This window comes from Mastomys coucha, unplaced genomic scaffold (genome assembly GCF_008632895.1).
Source record: "Mastomys coucha isolate ucsf_1 unplaced genomic scaffold, UCSF_Mcou_1 pScaffold13, whole genome shotgun sequence".
Taxonomy (NCBI): Eukaryota; Metazoa; Chordata; class Mammalia; order Rodentia; family Muridae; genus Mastomys; species Mastomys coucha.
In genome coordinates, this window is record NW_022196895.1 from 42,001,449 (window position 1) to 42,018,209 (window position 16,761).

The 16,761-nt window shown below is 41.5% G+C and overlaps 1 protein-coding gene and 1 non-coding gene across 4 annotated transcripts in view; one reads left to right on the plus strand and one right to left on the minus strand.

Annotated features, from left to right (window-relative positions):
• Positions 1 to 233: 233 nt before the first annotated feature.
• Positions 234 to 16,761, minus strand: part of Trim36 (tripartite motif containing 36) — a 47,858-nt gene continuing 31,330 nt past the window's right edge. For all 3 annotated transcript variants that reach the window (XM_031365622.1, XM_031365623.1, XM_031365624.1), the window contains 6 exons: positions 14,879 to 14,974; positions 8,954 to 9,207; positions 8,628 to 8,752; positions 5,498 to 5,788; positions 2,080 to 2,377; positions 234 to 690 (listed from right to left, as the gene is read on the minus strand). In XM_031365622.1, coding sequence (XP_031221482.1) covers positions 336 to 690; positions 2,080 to 2,377; positions 5,498 to 5,788; positions 8,628 to 8,752; positions 8,954 to 9,207; positions 14,879 to 14,974 — 1,419 coding nt within the window. In that variant the 3' untranslated portion in view covers positions 234 to 335. The remainder of the gene's footprint in view (positions 691 to 2,079; positions 2,378 to 5,497; positions 5,789 to 8,627; positions 8,753 to 8,953; positions 9,208 to 14,878; positions 14,975 to 16,761) is intronic.
• LOC116087861 lies at positions 12,740 to 12,937 on the plus strand. Its single transcript, XR_004117653.1, has one exon. It is a non-coding gene; the product is annotated as a small nucleolar RNA SNORA74 (small nucleolar RNA).

The following is a 16,761-nucleotide window of genomic DNA, read 5'->3' on the forward strand; positions in this document are numbered from 1 at the left end:
TCCACTCCCACCATTTGTAAAAGGTTGGACAATGACACGGAAGAGACAAAGTTGTGAAGTTCTTCCGAGTTTTAAGAATCATACGCTAGCTGGGTATGGTGGTGCCCTCCTATAATCGCAGCCCTCCAGAGGTTATAACAGAATAGAGTTTGAGGCCGGCCTGGACTACACAGCAAGACCCCGTGTGTCACACCAGGATAAGATAAAACAAAGAATCACACAGTACAAACGGGTGTGGTGACAGAGACGTAAATGATATGTAATTAGTTACAAAGACTAACACCAAGGCATGGCTTTTTTCACAGTTCTTATCCTCGTTACGTGGGGTGTCCAAGCTACACATCCTCTTCATATTCCAGATACTTCGCCGTGATGGTTTCCTCAAGCTGAACTCCTCCACTGCCCATTAACGCAAAGGCCGGATACATTGTATGTGAACAGTCCACCTGGTGCTCATATAGGCATTTCATGTGATCCATATCATAGAAGCTTACTTTGCCTTTATCACAGTCAAGAAAAATCCCTATACTTGTTGGCATGGGGAGAACTCTGTTTTCGGGTTCATTAGAGGAAGTAGGTGACTTGGGTATAAAAAATTTCTTCATGCCTATAGTAACTAATGTAAACAGTTGTGAAGAATCAAAACAGGCGTCCTCACTTCCGCTGTCATGCCCACTGTCTTGCTCATATCTACAACACAACAATAAACACGATAACTCATCTCCAGCCACAGTCTCATAGGGTCTTCAACACACTCAAAAAAAAATGCACACTGCTCTAAAGTTAACACACCCAAAAAACATTCTATGAACACACCTAAAGCATCAACTATAAGTTGTCATTTAGAGTTGTCCTATGTGCTCAGTGTCAAATTCCCCATAGTAGCATCCATTCTTACCTAAACTTAGATACAAATAGTAGCTTAAAAGTTTATTTCCATTGGAAAAAAATCATAATGTCGAGGAGCTTAATTTGAGATTAAATATGTATGGTACACAATGGTATGTCATAAAATAAAAAGAACTATATCCTTACCCGTGAAATTAGCAGGCTAAAGTAAATAACCTGGCACTCAAAAGAGCTCGAGATAAGAGCATGGTTCATTCTCCTCTGGAAACCCCTGTTTCCTGATTGTAATTTCCAAATCAACTAAGAATAGTGAAATTATTTTTCCTTTTGTGACACATGAAAAGTCACAGAAAATTCTGATACAGAAACCTTCTATTCTTCCCTGTGTGCCAGCTTGTCTTTTTATATATCTTTAATCATAGTGCACTGATGATTTTACTGTTTTTTCTTTTTTTTTTTGGCTTCTCCTATTTCTCATACTGTCAACTCTTACACGTCAACACAAATATTTTACCAAGGGCATACCATTGTTTTACCATTGGTAAAACATTTACCATTTACAATATTTACACTTGAGCATACCATTGTGTTTAATTAGCCCCTAACCTAGGATAGCTTGTTATTATGTCATTATCTGTGCAAAGTTTGCCCTATCATTCATGTGTCATCATAACATGTTAAACATCCGTGTTTAACCATTCAGATTTAGTGTAAAAAACAAAACAAAAAACAACCTATTTTCTAAGCCAGTTCATTTTATCCCCATTTAAGGGAACTAAACTACACAATCTCCATCATTCAATATCTTAAGAAATTTACCTGTTGCAGAAATATGTGTAACACAAAAGGACTGGTGGGAAAGTTTGAAGAAGCTGTATAAATAAACTGGGTAAAAACCATGAAACAGGCATTTTTTCACTGGATGGGTGTTTTAACACACACTTTAGGAACTATGGGAAACTTTCAAAATTTAAGCTGTGAAGCTGTGTCATAAGCAAGAGGAATGCAAAACAGACTAGCTTCCTCATAGCAGCAAAAAATTAAATGTTAATTATTCTGTGAATGGATATTAGACACCCTGACTCCTTTCCTAAGCCAGCCACATAACAGAGCCAATCGCCCGGATCTAAGAAGCATGTGTTCCAAATGAATGAACTGGGCAATGCTGGTGTTTACTTTTAAAGTAGTTGTCAAGTTTGCCATAAAGGAAAAAAAAAAATAAAAACATACCTTGGACTAGCTGCGTCCCGGGGAGAACGCAGCCACTCTTGCAGTTTGTCACTGGAAGCAACTCCCACTTTCACCAGGTATGAATACGGTTCCACACGGCAGGCCCAGAAGTGTTTACCTTTCGTGATTCCAACATCCCCAATGATATAGTCTAAGCTTGTGTAATGGCCCACTTGGATGCGCTCTGCAGCGAGGAGGACGTTAAATCCAGCTCTGCTCTCCACCCGGTCTCTCTTCAGGTTCAGCAAGAGGTGCTCAGTATTGTAGCCACACTTTTCATCAAACAGGAAACTGAAAACTGAATGGAGGTCAAAATGATTCTTATAGCAATCTGAGCGACATCTACCAGGATTTCCATAGTTTAAAAGCTGCATCTAATAGTTTAGATGTGAGAATGTTGTCATACTGTGCCAGACAACTACAGCAATCAAAAAGTACAACTCAGCCGGGCAGTGGTGACATGACACATGCCTTTAATCCCAGCACTTGGGAGGCAGAGGCAGGCAGATTTCTGAGTTCGAAGCCAGCCTGGTCTACAGAGTGAATCCAGGACAGCCAGGACTATACAGAGAAACCCTGACTCAAAAAATCAAAAAGTACAACTCAGATGCAGCAGTACATTCTAGAATACTCTCTATCCCCGAAGATCTTCAGAACTAACTAAAGCAGTAGAAAATGTCCTATATGTCTGTGAACGTTTATGAATGTATACTTTGGGGTCAGCAGTGTTATTTACTATATAGAGAATGGACTTGGCCAATCATTCATTTTTTTAAAAAATATTTATTAATTATTTTTAATTATTGGGGAGCCAGGTATGTGCACGTGAGTCCAGGTGCCCATGAGCTCAGGAACTTTGGATCCCCAGGAGGTTAAACTAAGAGGTGGTATATATTTATAAATATTCTGGATTTTCTTAATATGAAAAATTTTAAGATATTTTCCTTATCAATCAACACAACATCTGTGAGAAAGATGATACTCTCTGAAAACATCATAGGTTTCCAGTTTAGAGAGGTTTGTATCCAGTGCAAAGATTTAACAAAAGATTCATCTTAACTCTAAATGTCCTCATATAGGACTCAATAGCTAACTCAACTATTTCAAATATAACATCTGTACATAGCCAAGGCATACACAACAAAGATATCCATCAATGGAATAGTGGATAAAGAAAATGTGGTAGACGTACAGGGGAGTGTTAGCAAACCTTAAAAATGGCAACCCTGACACACGGTACAACACAGACAACATAAAATAAGCCAGAGGCAAAATGATATACTGCCAATTCTGCTCTCCTGAGGTTCCCAGATAGTCCAGGCCTCAGGAAGGAAGAAGAGACTCCTGGTGTCCACAGGGAGAGGGCTGCAGAGTTGTTTATTCAGATTTTACACAGATGTTTCAGGTGGGATTTACATTTTCTCCCCTGAAGATGTGAATGGAGCTACTGTACATCCATGGTACAATAATGAACGTACTTTCTATCACCAAGTTGTATGCTACACTAGTAGGTCTATCTTGTTTACATGACATTTAACAATCTAGCTGCCAGCCAGCTGAACCCAGCTCCTGTATACAGGTAGATGAGGAGGATGGTTTGGGCGATGGCTAGTGTCCTGGCATAGTTATTCTTGATTCATTTCCATCTCTAGTATTTCTTGCTTTGCACAGTCAATTTAAAGGGTCCCACTACTTAAATGGCTTCTCTCAGAGAGGGAAGATAAAATAAACTCTCAGCATGCCTTCTCCTCCTCCCTATCCAGCTGCTACTAAAAACAGCAGCCTGGTTTAGAATTATCTTTCTGCTTTCAGAGACCAGAAACTTAAAAACTTAAAAATAGCATATAGCATTGTCTACTGGATACTTAAAAATTCACCCTCTCTATTGGTTTTAGTAAAACTCAAGAGCAATAATTACAGCCAACCCCTATATAACTGTGATGGTTTATTAGGTTGGCCCCCCATAGACTCAAGTGTTTGAATACTTGGTCTATAGGGAGTGGCACTATTAGAAGGTGTGGCCTTATTGGTGTTAAAGGATGAATGTCACTGTGGAGGTGGGCTTTGAGGAATTATTTATGTTCAAGCTACATAGGTATACCTGTGTGGTACACAGTCTTTCATATGGACCAAAATATAGAACTCTCAGCTCCATCTCCAGCACCATGTCTGCCTGCATGCTGCCATGTTTCCCACCATGATGATAATGAACTGAACCTCTGAAACGGTAAGCCAGCCCCAACCAATTAAATGTTGTTCTTTATAAGAGTTGGTAATGGTCATGGTGTCTCTTCACAGCAATGAAACTCTTAAGACAATATCTGTGTTATAAAAAATTTTTAAGCAACAATATTCCTGAAAAGCACACACACACAAGTGCACACACACACACACACACACACACACACACACACACACACAATGTTTTTATATTTGGACAAAAAGAGAAAGGAAAGACAGAATTCAGAAAATATGGGTACATAAGACACTAAAACAGGGGTAGGATCCATGGCCTAAAAACCCAACTGAGTTTGTCTGAGGTGGTGATGGGCTGGGAAAAATGCTTCCCACAGCCATGAGCCAGAACAGCGTTAGTTCTAAGCATTCCTCATCTATGAAGAAAGACGCTGCAGTAGACTCCAACTAACCTATATGTCCTTCCTATCCTGTAAGGCTCTTCAACCTTGCTAATAAATGATAAGTAATGTCAGCATATCCTGGAGAGAGAGGTGAGATAATATGGGAGGAGGAGCTCTCTGTGTAGAGGGAGAACTCTCAGTGTGGTCCTAAAGTACGTCTTCTGCCCTCGTGTGCAGAGAAGCATACGGGGCGAGAAAACCTAGGCAAGTCAGACAAATCATGCTGATGAGTTTAAAAAATAAGTATCAACATCCTGTACTTTGGACATTGCCACTAACTGACCTTTAAAATAGTCCCGGAGCCATGCTATTGTTTTATGGTTTGGGTTCTTTGCTTTGAGACAGGGTCTTATGATTTTATCCTTAGATGGCTGAGTACTCACTATGCAGACCAGGCTGGTCTCAAATTCAGAGATCTGCCTGCCTCTGCTTTCTAAGTACTGGAATTAAAGGCATGCTCCCCTAAGCTCATCCAGACAGGCAATCTTAATAGTTTAAAATAGTGTTCATATCATTTTGATGCCAATTTAGCCCTAATCATTAACATGTCTTTTTTTTTTCTGGTCTGATATCAATCAGAATCTAATACAGCCTATGAAGTGATGATATTTGTTGACTCAGGCCATTTCTGTCTGAATCTCACCCAAGTATGGAATCTACTTGTCTAGAGTTTTTCCAAAGTACAAAGCTGGTTTCAGTGTAGGTCTACCACCTATGGAGGCACTCTACACCTCTGGGCCTCTCCCCCTTTGTGTTTCTGACTCCTGTATTCCCAGTACCTGGAGCTGGAGGAGTATGCAGAACCAGTTCTCTGCTGCAGGGACTGCAGATGGAACCCCTGTAAGCTCTCACTCGGAATGCATAGGGACTGTTGCTTTCAAGGTTAGAGACAACTTTACTTGTGCCGTGAACTTCTATCTCATTCCATGATATCATTTCTTCATCTCTATTAATCTTGCGGTATTCCAGAACATAGCTGTCAGCTTTGTCCTTTTCTGGATGATGCCAGTCTATCAAGGCGTTATTATACACTTTACTCTGTTCCTCGTTGATCTCAGGAATGTCTATGCCTGAAAGAATTATGACATAGAACACAATGTTAAGACAGTATTTCCTTCAGCAAAAATAAAGTACTGGCAGTTTCTATAATGTCCAAGAAATTTCTAAGTCCATAATATTATACACAAGAAGACAGTAAATCTCAAATAAAGTAAATCTGTAATTATAATTGAATTGGAGAAGATAAGTAAAAAAAACTAAAACAGCATTAAGTGACTTCACTGTTAATTCTGAAACACTGGAAATTCTATTTTTTAAAACCATAAACTTTCCCCATAATGAGTCATACCTCTGGAGTTGAAATTGTATGTAAATTTACATAAACCACTTTACTACTTAAAATGTTAAGTTTTGTGATTTTTTTCAGCCAAACTCTAATGAGCATTTTCTTTAATATTTGCCAATGTAGACTTGCAAAGTCAAATGCTTTTTCTTAGTATTGGCATGAAAAAGCAGCTAGCAAGGTGTTGGTGAGGTGCTTGCTGTGCGAGCTTGAGTGCCCCGGTTCCTGTGTCCAGCACCCACATAAAAGCTGGTAGTGCTGACAGGTGTCTGTCCCCCCAGCTCTGGGGAGGCAGAAGCAGGCAGGTCTCTGAAGCTTGCTGGCCAGCTAGGCTACCCAGATTGGTGAACTCCGGGTTCACTGAGGGGCCCTATTTCAAAAGAATCAGACAGATAACTGAGCAAGACATGTTACTAACCTCTGGCCTCTGGTCTACACATACACACATGAAACACAACATACACACACTCACACTTTAAAAAAGAAAAAGAAAAGAAAACCAGAAACTAAAAAAGGAAAACCAAACATGCATATACATGAATATATATATATATATATATATATATATATATATATATATATTCCAAAGAAATCAGTATAACAGTCTTAGATCCTGCTAGTATTCTGCCATAAGAAATTCCACTGCAGGGACCAAGATTTGTGTATTTAGGGGAAATAGGCTCCTAATATTTTGCTGAAAATGTTTATAGCCTGTATGGCAACTCATGTTTGTAACCTTTGAACCTAGGAAACATTAGGATCGCTGTAAAGACGAAGGGCAGCCTGGGCTACATAATGAATTGCAGATTAGCCTAGGCTATATGGCTTTTCAAAACAGCAAAATGTAGACCAACATCACAGCTAAATCTTGATGCACACAAATAACCTTTTCTATACAGTAAACTCGGAAGCTTGGATCAGATGGTCTATCAGTAAGGCCTATGAGTTAAATGTATGCTGGGCATGGCGGCACACGCCTGTAATACCAGCACAGGCAGGAGAATAAATTCAAGGTGTTCCTTGGCTACATACTAAGTTTGAGTTCAGCGTGAATAAATTACATATACACAAACATGTATGTCCACGCACACACACCCATCTACATCAAACCACAGAGGAGGAAATAGATAAGAGAAGGGCCCCCATTCCCTTTCTCTTACTTTACAGCCGTGTATAGGCATGAGCCTCTTATGAGGAAGCCTGACAGTGCATTAACACGCCTGAAGATTACACAACCACAGCAAGACCCAACTAACACATCCACAACATGCTTTAAAGTTAAAAACTAAACAGGATCACAGAGTATCTTCAGACACATGGTCACTACAAGAATGAGCAGGTGAGGAAAATGAAATTTATCCACAGGCAGGAAATAGGGGACTCAGAGTTTTCTTGGTCCTTGGTACTGTGCATAACCCATGCTTACCCACCTCGGCCTTATCTGGAGTAATGTTTGGATCCATAGGTAAAAAAACTTAGACTCAAAAGGAAGCAAAAAGCAACTGGTGTGTGCAGCACCAATAGTCTAGGAAGTAAAATCAGCATTTGAAATGAAACAAACACCTACCTGGAAAAACTAATCCCATAATAAATACCAGATTTGGATATACGTATAAAAGGAGATGCTACAGCAAGCTGCAGTTTTTAACTTTTAAGACGACAAACTTCGTCTTTCAAAAAACAGCTTTTTAAAAATATTTACTTAATGTATATGCATGCTCCATCTGCATGCACACCTGCATGCCAGAAGAGGGCATCAGATCCCATTACAGATGGTTGTGAGCCATCATGTGGTTACTGGGAACTGAACTTCGGACCACTGCAAAAGCAGCCAGGGCTCTTGACCACTGAGCCATCTCTGCAGTCCAAAAACACTTTTTTATATAGGCTTTGAAAATCTTATGTTTGGGAGTTAAGTATATGCAAGTGAGTACAGGTACCCTCTGAAGTCAGAAGCTACCAGAGCCCTGGGAGCTGGTACTACGGTGGCTGTGAGGCACTCGATGTGGGAGGTGGGAGTCAAACTCTGGTCCTCAGCAAGAGGACTACTTGTTGTTAACCACTGAGCATCTGTCTAGCACCTAGTCTGTGCTGCTTCAACTTCACACGAAGAGAAACCTCAGCAAGGCAAATGTATTAAGATGTAAAAGTGCAAGCCCTCCTTGTGATGGGGTGGTCTGTGAGGATGTTTCCTAAAAGTCATCTGTTGAAGCCAGGACCCTCCTGACAGCAGTCCTCAGAAGCCTGACTATCTGTAGAGATTTGGTCTTCAGAAAGGATATTAAATTAAGCTGAGATCCTCATAGCGGACCCTAATTCAATTCAATATGACTGGAGACCAGAATATACTTTAAACCAGATTTCACATACTAACAACATCATAAGCTTATAATGTTAAAAAAGTGTGATGCCATGAATATGATGTTTAAAAATCCAGGGGTATAGTTTTGTGCATGAAAACTGAACTTCCAGGGTAGATGATCATGAGCAACGTTCATCAAAGGGGAGGGGATGCGCATCTACTGCACACATGCAGCCGGGGAGGAAGCGCAGCCTTCACCACTTACCACTAGAGAAAAAGGACAACTCTCCAAGCACCTCTGTTTGCTTCGATATGTTAACCACATAGTCTTCAAAAGAAGCCTGGGCTGCAGGTCTAAAGCTCTTCAGGGACTCCGTGGCTTTCTGTATTCTGTGGGCAGACATAGGTCATATAAAAGCCATTCTTTGAAAAGGCAAGTCACACTAAAACACTTGCCAGCGGCAAGGCCAAAGAAACGGACAACTGCATTCAGAACCCAGGATGCAGCAGAGCTGGGCTGCTCCTTAACCCACCACCAGGAACCACTCGGGTCGGTCGAGGTTTTCAAAAGCTAAGGAGCCAAGCAAGTACCTGAGATGGAGCTGCTTCGCCGTCTGCACAAAGCAAGACTGGTCCGTCTCCTTCAGTACTTCCTGGGCATATCCCACAAGCCCATTATTCTCTAGAAGGCCTTGGTACTCTTCCATTTGAGTGTGAAATTTGTCTAGTCTTAGTTTCTTAGAGGCATCTATGGCTTTCAGAACAGACGACTTCCTGTCTTCCAGGATCTCAAAGAGCTTTTCAAAATGTGCCAGCGCTTCTTCCTTCGCCCTTTCTCCATTGCACTAGTGTAAACCACACACGTGTTACCTCGTGCTGAACCCAATCTTTCCATTGCATGAGTACAGAACACACTCGTTATCTTAGCCATAAACCCAATCAAGGTCCCCTCCTGAAACCCTACATAATACCAAGGAAACAAGGCTGGATGTGATAAAGAATTTTTGTCTGCTTCCAAAATCTTCAAGGCAGTGGTGTGGGATGAGGGGCATAAAAACCAACTGTCTGCTTCTGTTTCTATTTGCTTTGTGATGTCAGAACTTTGTACCAGTTAAAGTCCAGCAACAGACAAATGAGAAGCCATTTTCAGTGATAAAATTAGTTAAGGGAAGAACTAAACCTACTTAACCACAAATATAGCAAAAGCACAATTCTTGAGAGTTTGGAGCTCATCTCAAAATAAGGAGTATTTCTAAATACAAGATGCTATTCTAAAGTTAAATTATAGCCATAGAACTTTTTTTTTATTTGTTTTGGTTTTTTTGTGACAGGGTTTCTCTGTATAACCCTGGATGTCCTGGAACTCACTCTGTAGACCAGGCTGGCCTCAAACTCAGAAATCCGCCTGCCTCTGCCTCCCAAGTGCTGGGATTAAAGGCGTGCGCCACCACCGCCTGGCTGCCATAGAACTTTTATAAGCAATGTTCTCAATATTCTATATTAAGGTGTTTAAAATGAATTTTCTTTAATCCTTACCCAGCCATGTGCTCATGGGCTAGGTTGAAGCTGAGCATGAGCTCTGGGTTCAGTGGCCCCCACTCTCCCTCTCCCACACAAAAAGCATGGGTAACAGAAATTATTCAGAATCTTATGATGGTTAAAGATTATTTACGCAAAAAGCATACCAGTGTGTCACATACTCTAAACATCCATCCTTACCACTGCATAATTATTTTTCTCTTTCATAAAACAACCTATCTGTAATGCATATTATAGACATGTTGATTTGGGGTTTTGTTTGTTTTGTTTACGTAACCTGGCTGGCCATGATCTCAATCCTCCTGCCTCACCCTCCCTAGTGCTGGGATTACAAGCCTATGTAAGCCTGCCTGAGCCAAATGACTTGAAGTTTTATAAAAATCAGGGCTCAGAGTGACTCTGAAAGAGTCCAGTGAGTGCTGGAGGTGGTCATCCTAACACATCTATCCGCAAAGTCTTCAGGGACAGGCACTTCCGGACACTGCCGAATTCCCAGCAGAGTCTGCGCTGGGAAAGGAACGCTCTTCACATTCCCTTCTCCATTGCTAACCCCATCAGTTCAAGTTTTGGTTTTTGGTTTTGGTGATTTTTTTTGTTGTTGTTGTTTTTGAATGTAACATACAAAGTGACGGGGTTTGTTATGGTATTTTCGTATTTACCAATATACTTTGCTCTAGTTCACTTTTTAAAGGAAAAGTTCAGAGAACAGTAAAGATTCTCTCAATGGTTTTCCACATTAAGCTCAGAACCATGCATAGATTAAAGATTATAGTTGCAGATACAAACGCTGTCCCATCATCACTGAAGAAGTATTAAGGATGGAGACAACACGGCATTAACTTGCTTGGGGGTGGGGGTGGGGGTGGGGATGAGACAGGGTTTCTCTGTGTAGCCTGTAGACCAGGCTGGTCTTGAACTCAGAGATCCAGAGATCTGCCTGCATCTGTCTTCCCAGTGCTAGGATATAAGGCATGCACCACCACTGACCAGCTTAATTTGCATTAATCTTTTTTCCTTTCTTTTCATTATATCTTCTACAGTGATGGTGATCCAGACCAGAATCAAGACCTACATGTCCTGTACACATCATGCACATTTCCTACCGCTAAGAAACATCCCTAGCACCCTTCCCCCCTTCCCCCATTTCTTCACTATCCCACTTCCTACTGGGAAAAAAATATTTCAAGAAATAACAATCTTGAGCCAGCCTGGATTTTTTATATCTAAGTTTTAAAGTGCTCAAGAGGAAAAGAAACAAAAAGCTACACTCTACATATCAAAGCCTATGAAGAATACTTAAACTGTCAAAAAAAAAAAACCCAGCCTTATTCATACTTACTGTATTTTAAAAATGCTATTGCTTTTTATTATTGTTTGTATTGATTTTTTTTTTTTTACATTTTGTTTACTGTGTCTGTGTGTCTGTATATCTATGTGTGTAGGTCAAAGGACAACTCAAGAGAATTGATTCTCCCCCTCAACCATGTAGGCTCCAGAAATTACACTCAGGTAAAGTAAGCTTAGCAGCAAGTACCTTTAACTTATAGGCCATCTAGCCTGTACCCACCCCTCTTTTAGACAGTCTTGTGTGGTCCTTTAATTTCTATGGAGCCAAGGCTGGCCTTGAACTCATAATCTTTCTGCTTCTATCTCCCCAGTGCTAGGATTACAAGTTCCATCCACCATGCCAGCTTACTTTCTGCCCCTTCTGGCATGGCCATGGTAGGAACAGAGTAATATGGTTCCTGCCGCTAGAACAGAGCCAGCAGGATATGGCTCCATGAATATTAATGGTTGCTGCAAGCAAAAGGCTTGTGTATGTAATAGTGTACATATTTTCATGTTCCTTCTGCTAAGGTCAATGACCCCATGATAATCAGAGACAGCACAAATCTGGGAGGTATGGGTATGTTTATGTCTCAGCAAAACGGTAGAACCCTGTGACCTTTGGGATAGCCCTTAAGGCTGTGGGAAAGAACACCGAAAACATGAGTTCAAAAATATATAATTTCTCAACTATGTAAAATATAAGGAGGCAATATGAATTGTATAAGGAGCTTCACAGATCTGAAGGAACAGAGGCAGCTGTACTGTGAACCAGCTTGTCGGGAAAATACAAAAACAGGCAGATACAAAGGCAGACAGATTCCTGAGTTCAAGATCAGCCTCGGACAGATGGAGTTTAGGCTCAGGCATGGTAGGAATGATAACTTCAGGGCACAGTCATCCAGCCATCTTACTGTCTGTGCTTGTACTTGCTGTGGCTTTCTAGGAATCAAGGGGCTGCTGATTCATGGGATCCTCAAAAGGGAACTGAAGGAAATGACTGAGTTGATATATAAATAAGAGACTGGGCTTTTGATCTGCAAGAGATGAGCTATCCAGAGAGGTTTTAGAATTGCTAAAAACATGTCTCAAGCAGAGAGCTCTCTGGGGATCTCCAGAGAGATCAAAACAGGAAGAAATCTCGAAAGCTGTCTCGAACATGGGCTGTCAGCTTGTAATCCACTATTTAACTTCAGGTTGTTTGTTTCACCACTCCCAGACATCTCTTCCTCAGAACTCCTCTCCAAGCCTAGGCTGGTCCTTGGCAACTTTTCCCTGCTTAAATTGAAGTAGAATATACAAACAGAAAACTGTGCATGTAAACATAAAGGCAGGGACTCTATAAATACATACCAACTAGCAGAACATTCAGATATAAGCCCACTACTGTAGACCAGCAGCCACCCTCATAACCTCTGCAGTGCTGAGTCTCCCTCCTCAAGGACAAGTTTATGAAATTTTTAAATGTAATCCAATCTTACTGCTTGGCTACTTAAAAAATATTTAATGTAATCCAGTAGTAGTCAGCCATCCCAGACACATTCCCTGGATGGTGTTACACTGCTGGGAGAGTAACGTGTGGTCTGCACCTGGTTGCTGTGTCACCGTTCTGGTAGACTGTGAACTCTGGTGTAAGACAGAACTTTGCTTCTTTGAGCATGTGCTAAGCATTCGCTCTGACTGCTTAGTTCTAGTATGGGGGCAGACAGTGCTTTCTCCGTATGCTCTCGTAAGGCAGCTCTTCCTTTCTCTTCAGTTCTGCTTTGCAGTCTAATACCCATGTCCTTTCCATTGGTCCTACTTAGTATTCTGAAATGCATTCATTCTCTTTCCCAGAGAACGTCAAACTACTCTGTCACAGGATTTTGAATATGGTGACTAGGCAAGGGGCACTTTGGGCTAATACTCTAGGTTCCCTGGTTGAGGAGAAGCTTGGAATTCTGATCTTCCTGGTCCCACCTTCCAAGTTCTGAGATTACAGATGAGCCCTGGGGAACAAACCCAGGGCTCCAGGGGTGCAGAAGATGACCTCAACACAGTAGCAGCTGGAACCATGACGGGAATGCTGTATAAATGTACAGGTGGTCTTCGAGGAATAGCACGTGGTGGCCTGGCAGGACTGACACTCACCAGTCTCTCTATGCACTGTATAACTGGGAGCACATGAAAGGTTCCCTGCTCCAACAGTCACTCTGAAGTTTTTTGCCACCTCAGGAATGGGGGACATTTCATAGTCATCCAGATCCATTAATAAGTCAGTCTAGAGTTGCTTTCTCTCTTGTACCTACAATTACTTTGAACAATTGGAGACTCTGACTTGCTGTGACAAAGATCATGGATGGGCAGCCTGGACTGCACTGCTTGTCCTCAGTGAGTGGGACCCAAGCCCTTTGGTGGCTCACTATGTGTTCTCTTCTCCTTTGGAGATGATCTTGTACCCTACCCCCAAACTGGAAAACCACTCTCTCTCCAAATTCAGGCCGTACTTTTACTACCATGTTAATTCATTTAAAAATCTAAAACTTAAATGTTGCCCTGTTTCCAAATAAAGGGTGAAAATAGAACCAGAAAAAAAATATTTAATGTATATGAATGTTTTGCCTGCATATGTCTGTGTACCATGTAGATGCCTGGAACTGGAGCTACAGATTGTTGTGAACCACCATGTGGTGTTGGAAATTGAACCCAGGTCCTCTAGAAGAGCAGCCAGTACTCCCAACCATTGCAAAACCATCTCTGCAGCCTGCTCCGGATGCCGTCTATAGACGACGTCACCACAGCATCATTCCTTCCATACAGCGTATGCAGGATATAGCTTGACATACAGTATTAGTTCCAAGAGTCTCATCACTACTGTACACCACTGCTGATAGACATTTGGGTTGTGTCTTAGTCAGGGTTTCTATTCCTGCACAAACATCATGACCAAGAAGCAAGTTGGGAAGGAAAGGGTTTATTCAGCTTACTTCCACATGGCTGTTCATCACCAAAGGAAGTCAGGACTGGAACTCAAGCAGGTCAGGAAGCAGGAGCTGACACAGAGGCCATGGAGGGATGTTCCTTACTGGCTTGCTTCCCCTGGCTTGCTCAGCCTGCTCTCTTATAGAACCCAAGACTTCCAGCCCAGGGATGGCACCACCCACAATGAGTCTTCCCACCTTGATCACTAATTGAGAAAATGCCCCACAGCTGGATCTCATGGAGGCACTTCCCCAACTGAAACTCCCTTCTCTGTGATAACTCTAGCCTGTGTCAAGTTGACACACAAAACCAACCAGTACAGGTTGTTTCCACCTGTGGCCTCTGCAAACATGGCAAGCATGAACACTCATCTTTATGTACATAAGCAAGCCAGAACATGTATTCAGCAGAACCTGGAATTTTAGATAACCCTGGGCCTATCACATACCTTTCAAAGGCTATCTGTTCATGTTCAAATGCAGGTCAGTGTTGAAAGCTAATCTTTCCCTACAACTCCTGAACACTGATCACCCAGGAGTCTACTCTGCACGCGTTTCCATGAGTTCTAGGGAAGCAGAGGTATGAGGTCACACAATTCCAGCTCAGAGAACACATTTAGGATATGATGAACAAATAGGACAATGGCTGGATGAGTGAATGGAAAGGTACTCTGACCAACTTACAACTTACCTCTGTTTCTTTCATTAGCAAGTTTAGTTCAGAAATTTGACTCTTCACTTGGCTTTCCTTACCAATAAGGAAATCAATGTCTTTTGAAAGTTTCTCCTGTGGAAACACACAGAACACAAGTACAAGAACAAGTCAACAAAGACTGAATGCAATCTTGTAAATTAAATGGTACTCTTCCTTACTGATGAAGGCTCAACAAAACCAGCTATGGTGATTAACTCAAGGGAAATATTTACTGGCCTTAGCACATAGGCTCAAGGTCATCTAAAAGGTTAAATGAAGGCTGGGGGTGGGGTGGGAAAGGGGTTTGGAGGGGGAGGGGTAACAGTCAAAAATTCCAAATGTGCAAGTAGAACTTTTCATTGTTTATCACTCTCAGAATTCTAGTTTCTAAGGCTTCGAAGCAAACTGAAGGTCAAATAGTGTAGCAGCTCAAAAAGTATAGCCTTCCCTCACATTTCACAATTTACACAAACACACACAGACACACACAGACACACACAGACACACACAGACACACACAGACACACACACACACAGACACACACACACAGACACACACACAGACACACACAGATACACAGACACACAGACACACACACACACACAGACACACACACACAAACACACACACACACAGACACACACAAACACACATACACACACACACACACAGACACACACACAGACACACACACACAGACACACACACAGACACACACACAGACACACACACACAGACACACACAGAGACACACACAGACACACACACAGACACACACACACACACACACACACACTAGTAAAAACACCAAAGAACAATCCAAAATAATTCCAGCTCATTCCATCCTTGCTATTCATTTACAATACACTGGTAAAAACATGGATTTCCAATTAATTTGTTTGTAAATTAGCTATTCTGAACACTATAATTTCTCAGAGAAATTACATCGCAGGTTTTGGTGTAATCTCTAGTTTTGTCTAAAAAAAATATGTTTTGAATAATTTTCTGAATCAAGTCCATTTTTAAAAAGCAAAAACCACTTGAGAGCACTTGGTAGGACTACTAAGTCGCAACAAAAAAACCGTACTAAGTCTAAATGAAAATGAGAAAGGCTAGGAAGCACCTACGGGGGCCCAGTCCATACAATGTGCAGGATGAGTGCTCTTCTATATGTAACTGCTGAACATCTGAAATGTAACGTGAGATCAAGAAGAGAGACAACTACATGGTGTTTAAGAATTCAAGAAGTAAGTCTCTAATCTACTTCATCTTCCTCTTTATATTAGAGAGTGAAAGAGGATGTGTACAGAAATAGACACAACTGGCTCTGCAAGACCCATGTCAGTCTCAGAGGGACACCAGCAACCAGATACAAAGAAGCCCTCTGGGGGTGCTCACTGCCGAAAGAGGAAGTGGCTGACAGGAAAGGAACAAGATTTCTGGACACAAAAGACAGAATGGGTTGGGAATCTAGCTTAGGGATAGAGCATGTCCCCAGCATGAGCAAAGTCCTAGATCAATCTCCAGTGCCCATATCAATCAATCGTAAGAGCCGGATTTGGCTGTACAAGCCTGTAATCCTTGAGAGAAACAGAGAGACAGAAACAGAGAAAAGAAAATGGGACTTTACAGGATAATAATGCTACAAAGAGATAGAAAATCTTTCATTTTGACCTAGCATTTTACCTACCCAGAGAACCAAAAGTTCTTGAGGTACAAATACCACAGTCAATAATTGCTGAACCAGAAACCTACTCCTAATTAAGTAACACAACCACTCTCCAGGGTTAGGGAGTATTTAACATCACACAGCAAGTCAAATGTCAAGTCCCCTTTGAACACATACTGGGACCACAAGCATGAGCACAGGCATTGTTTT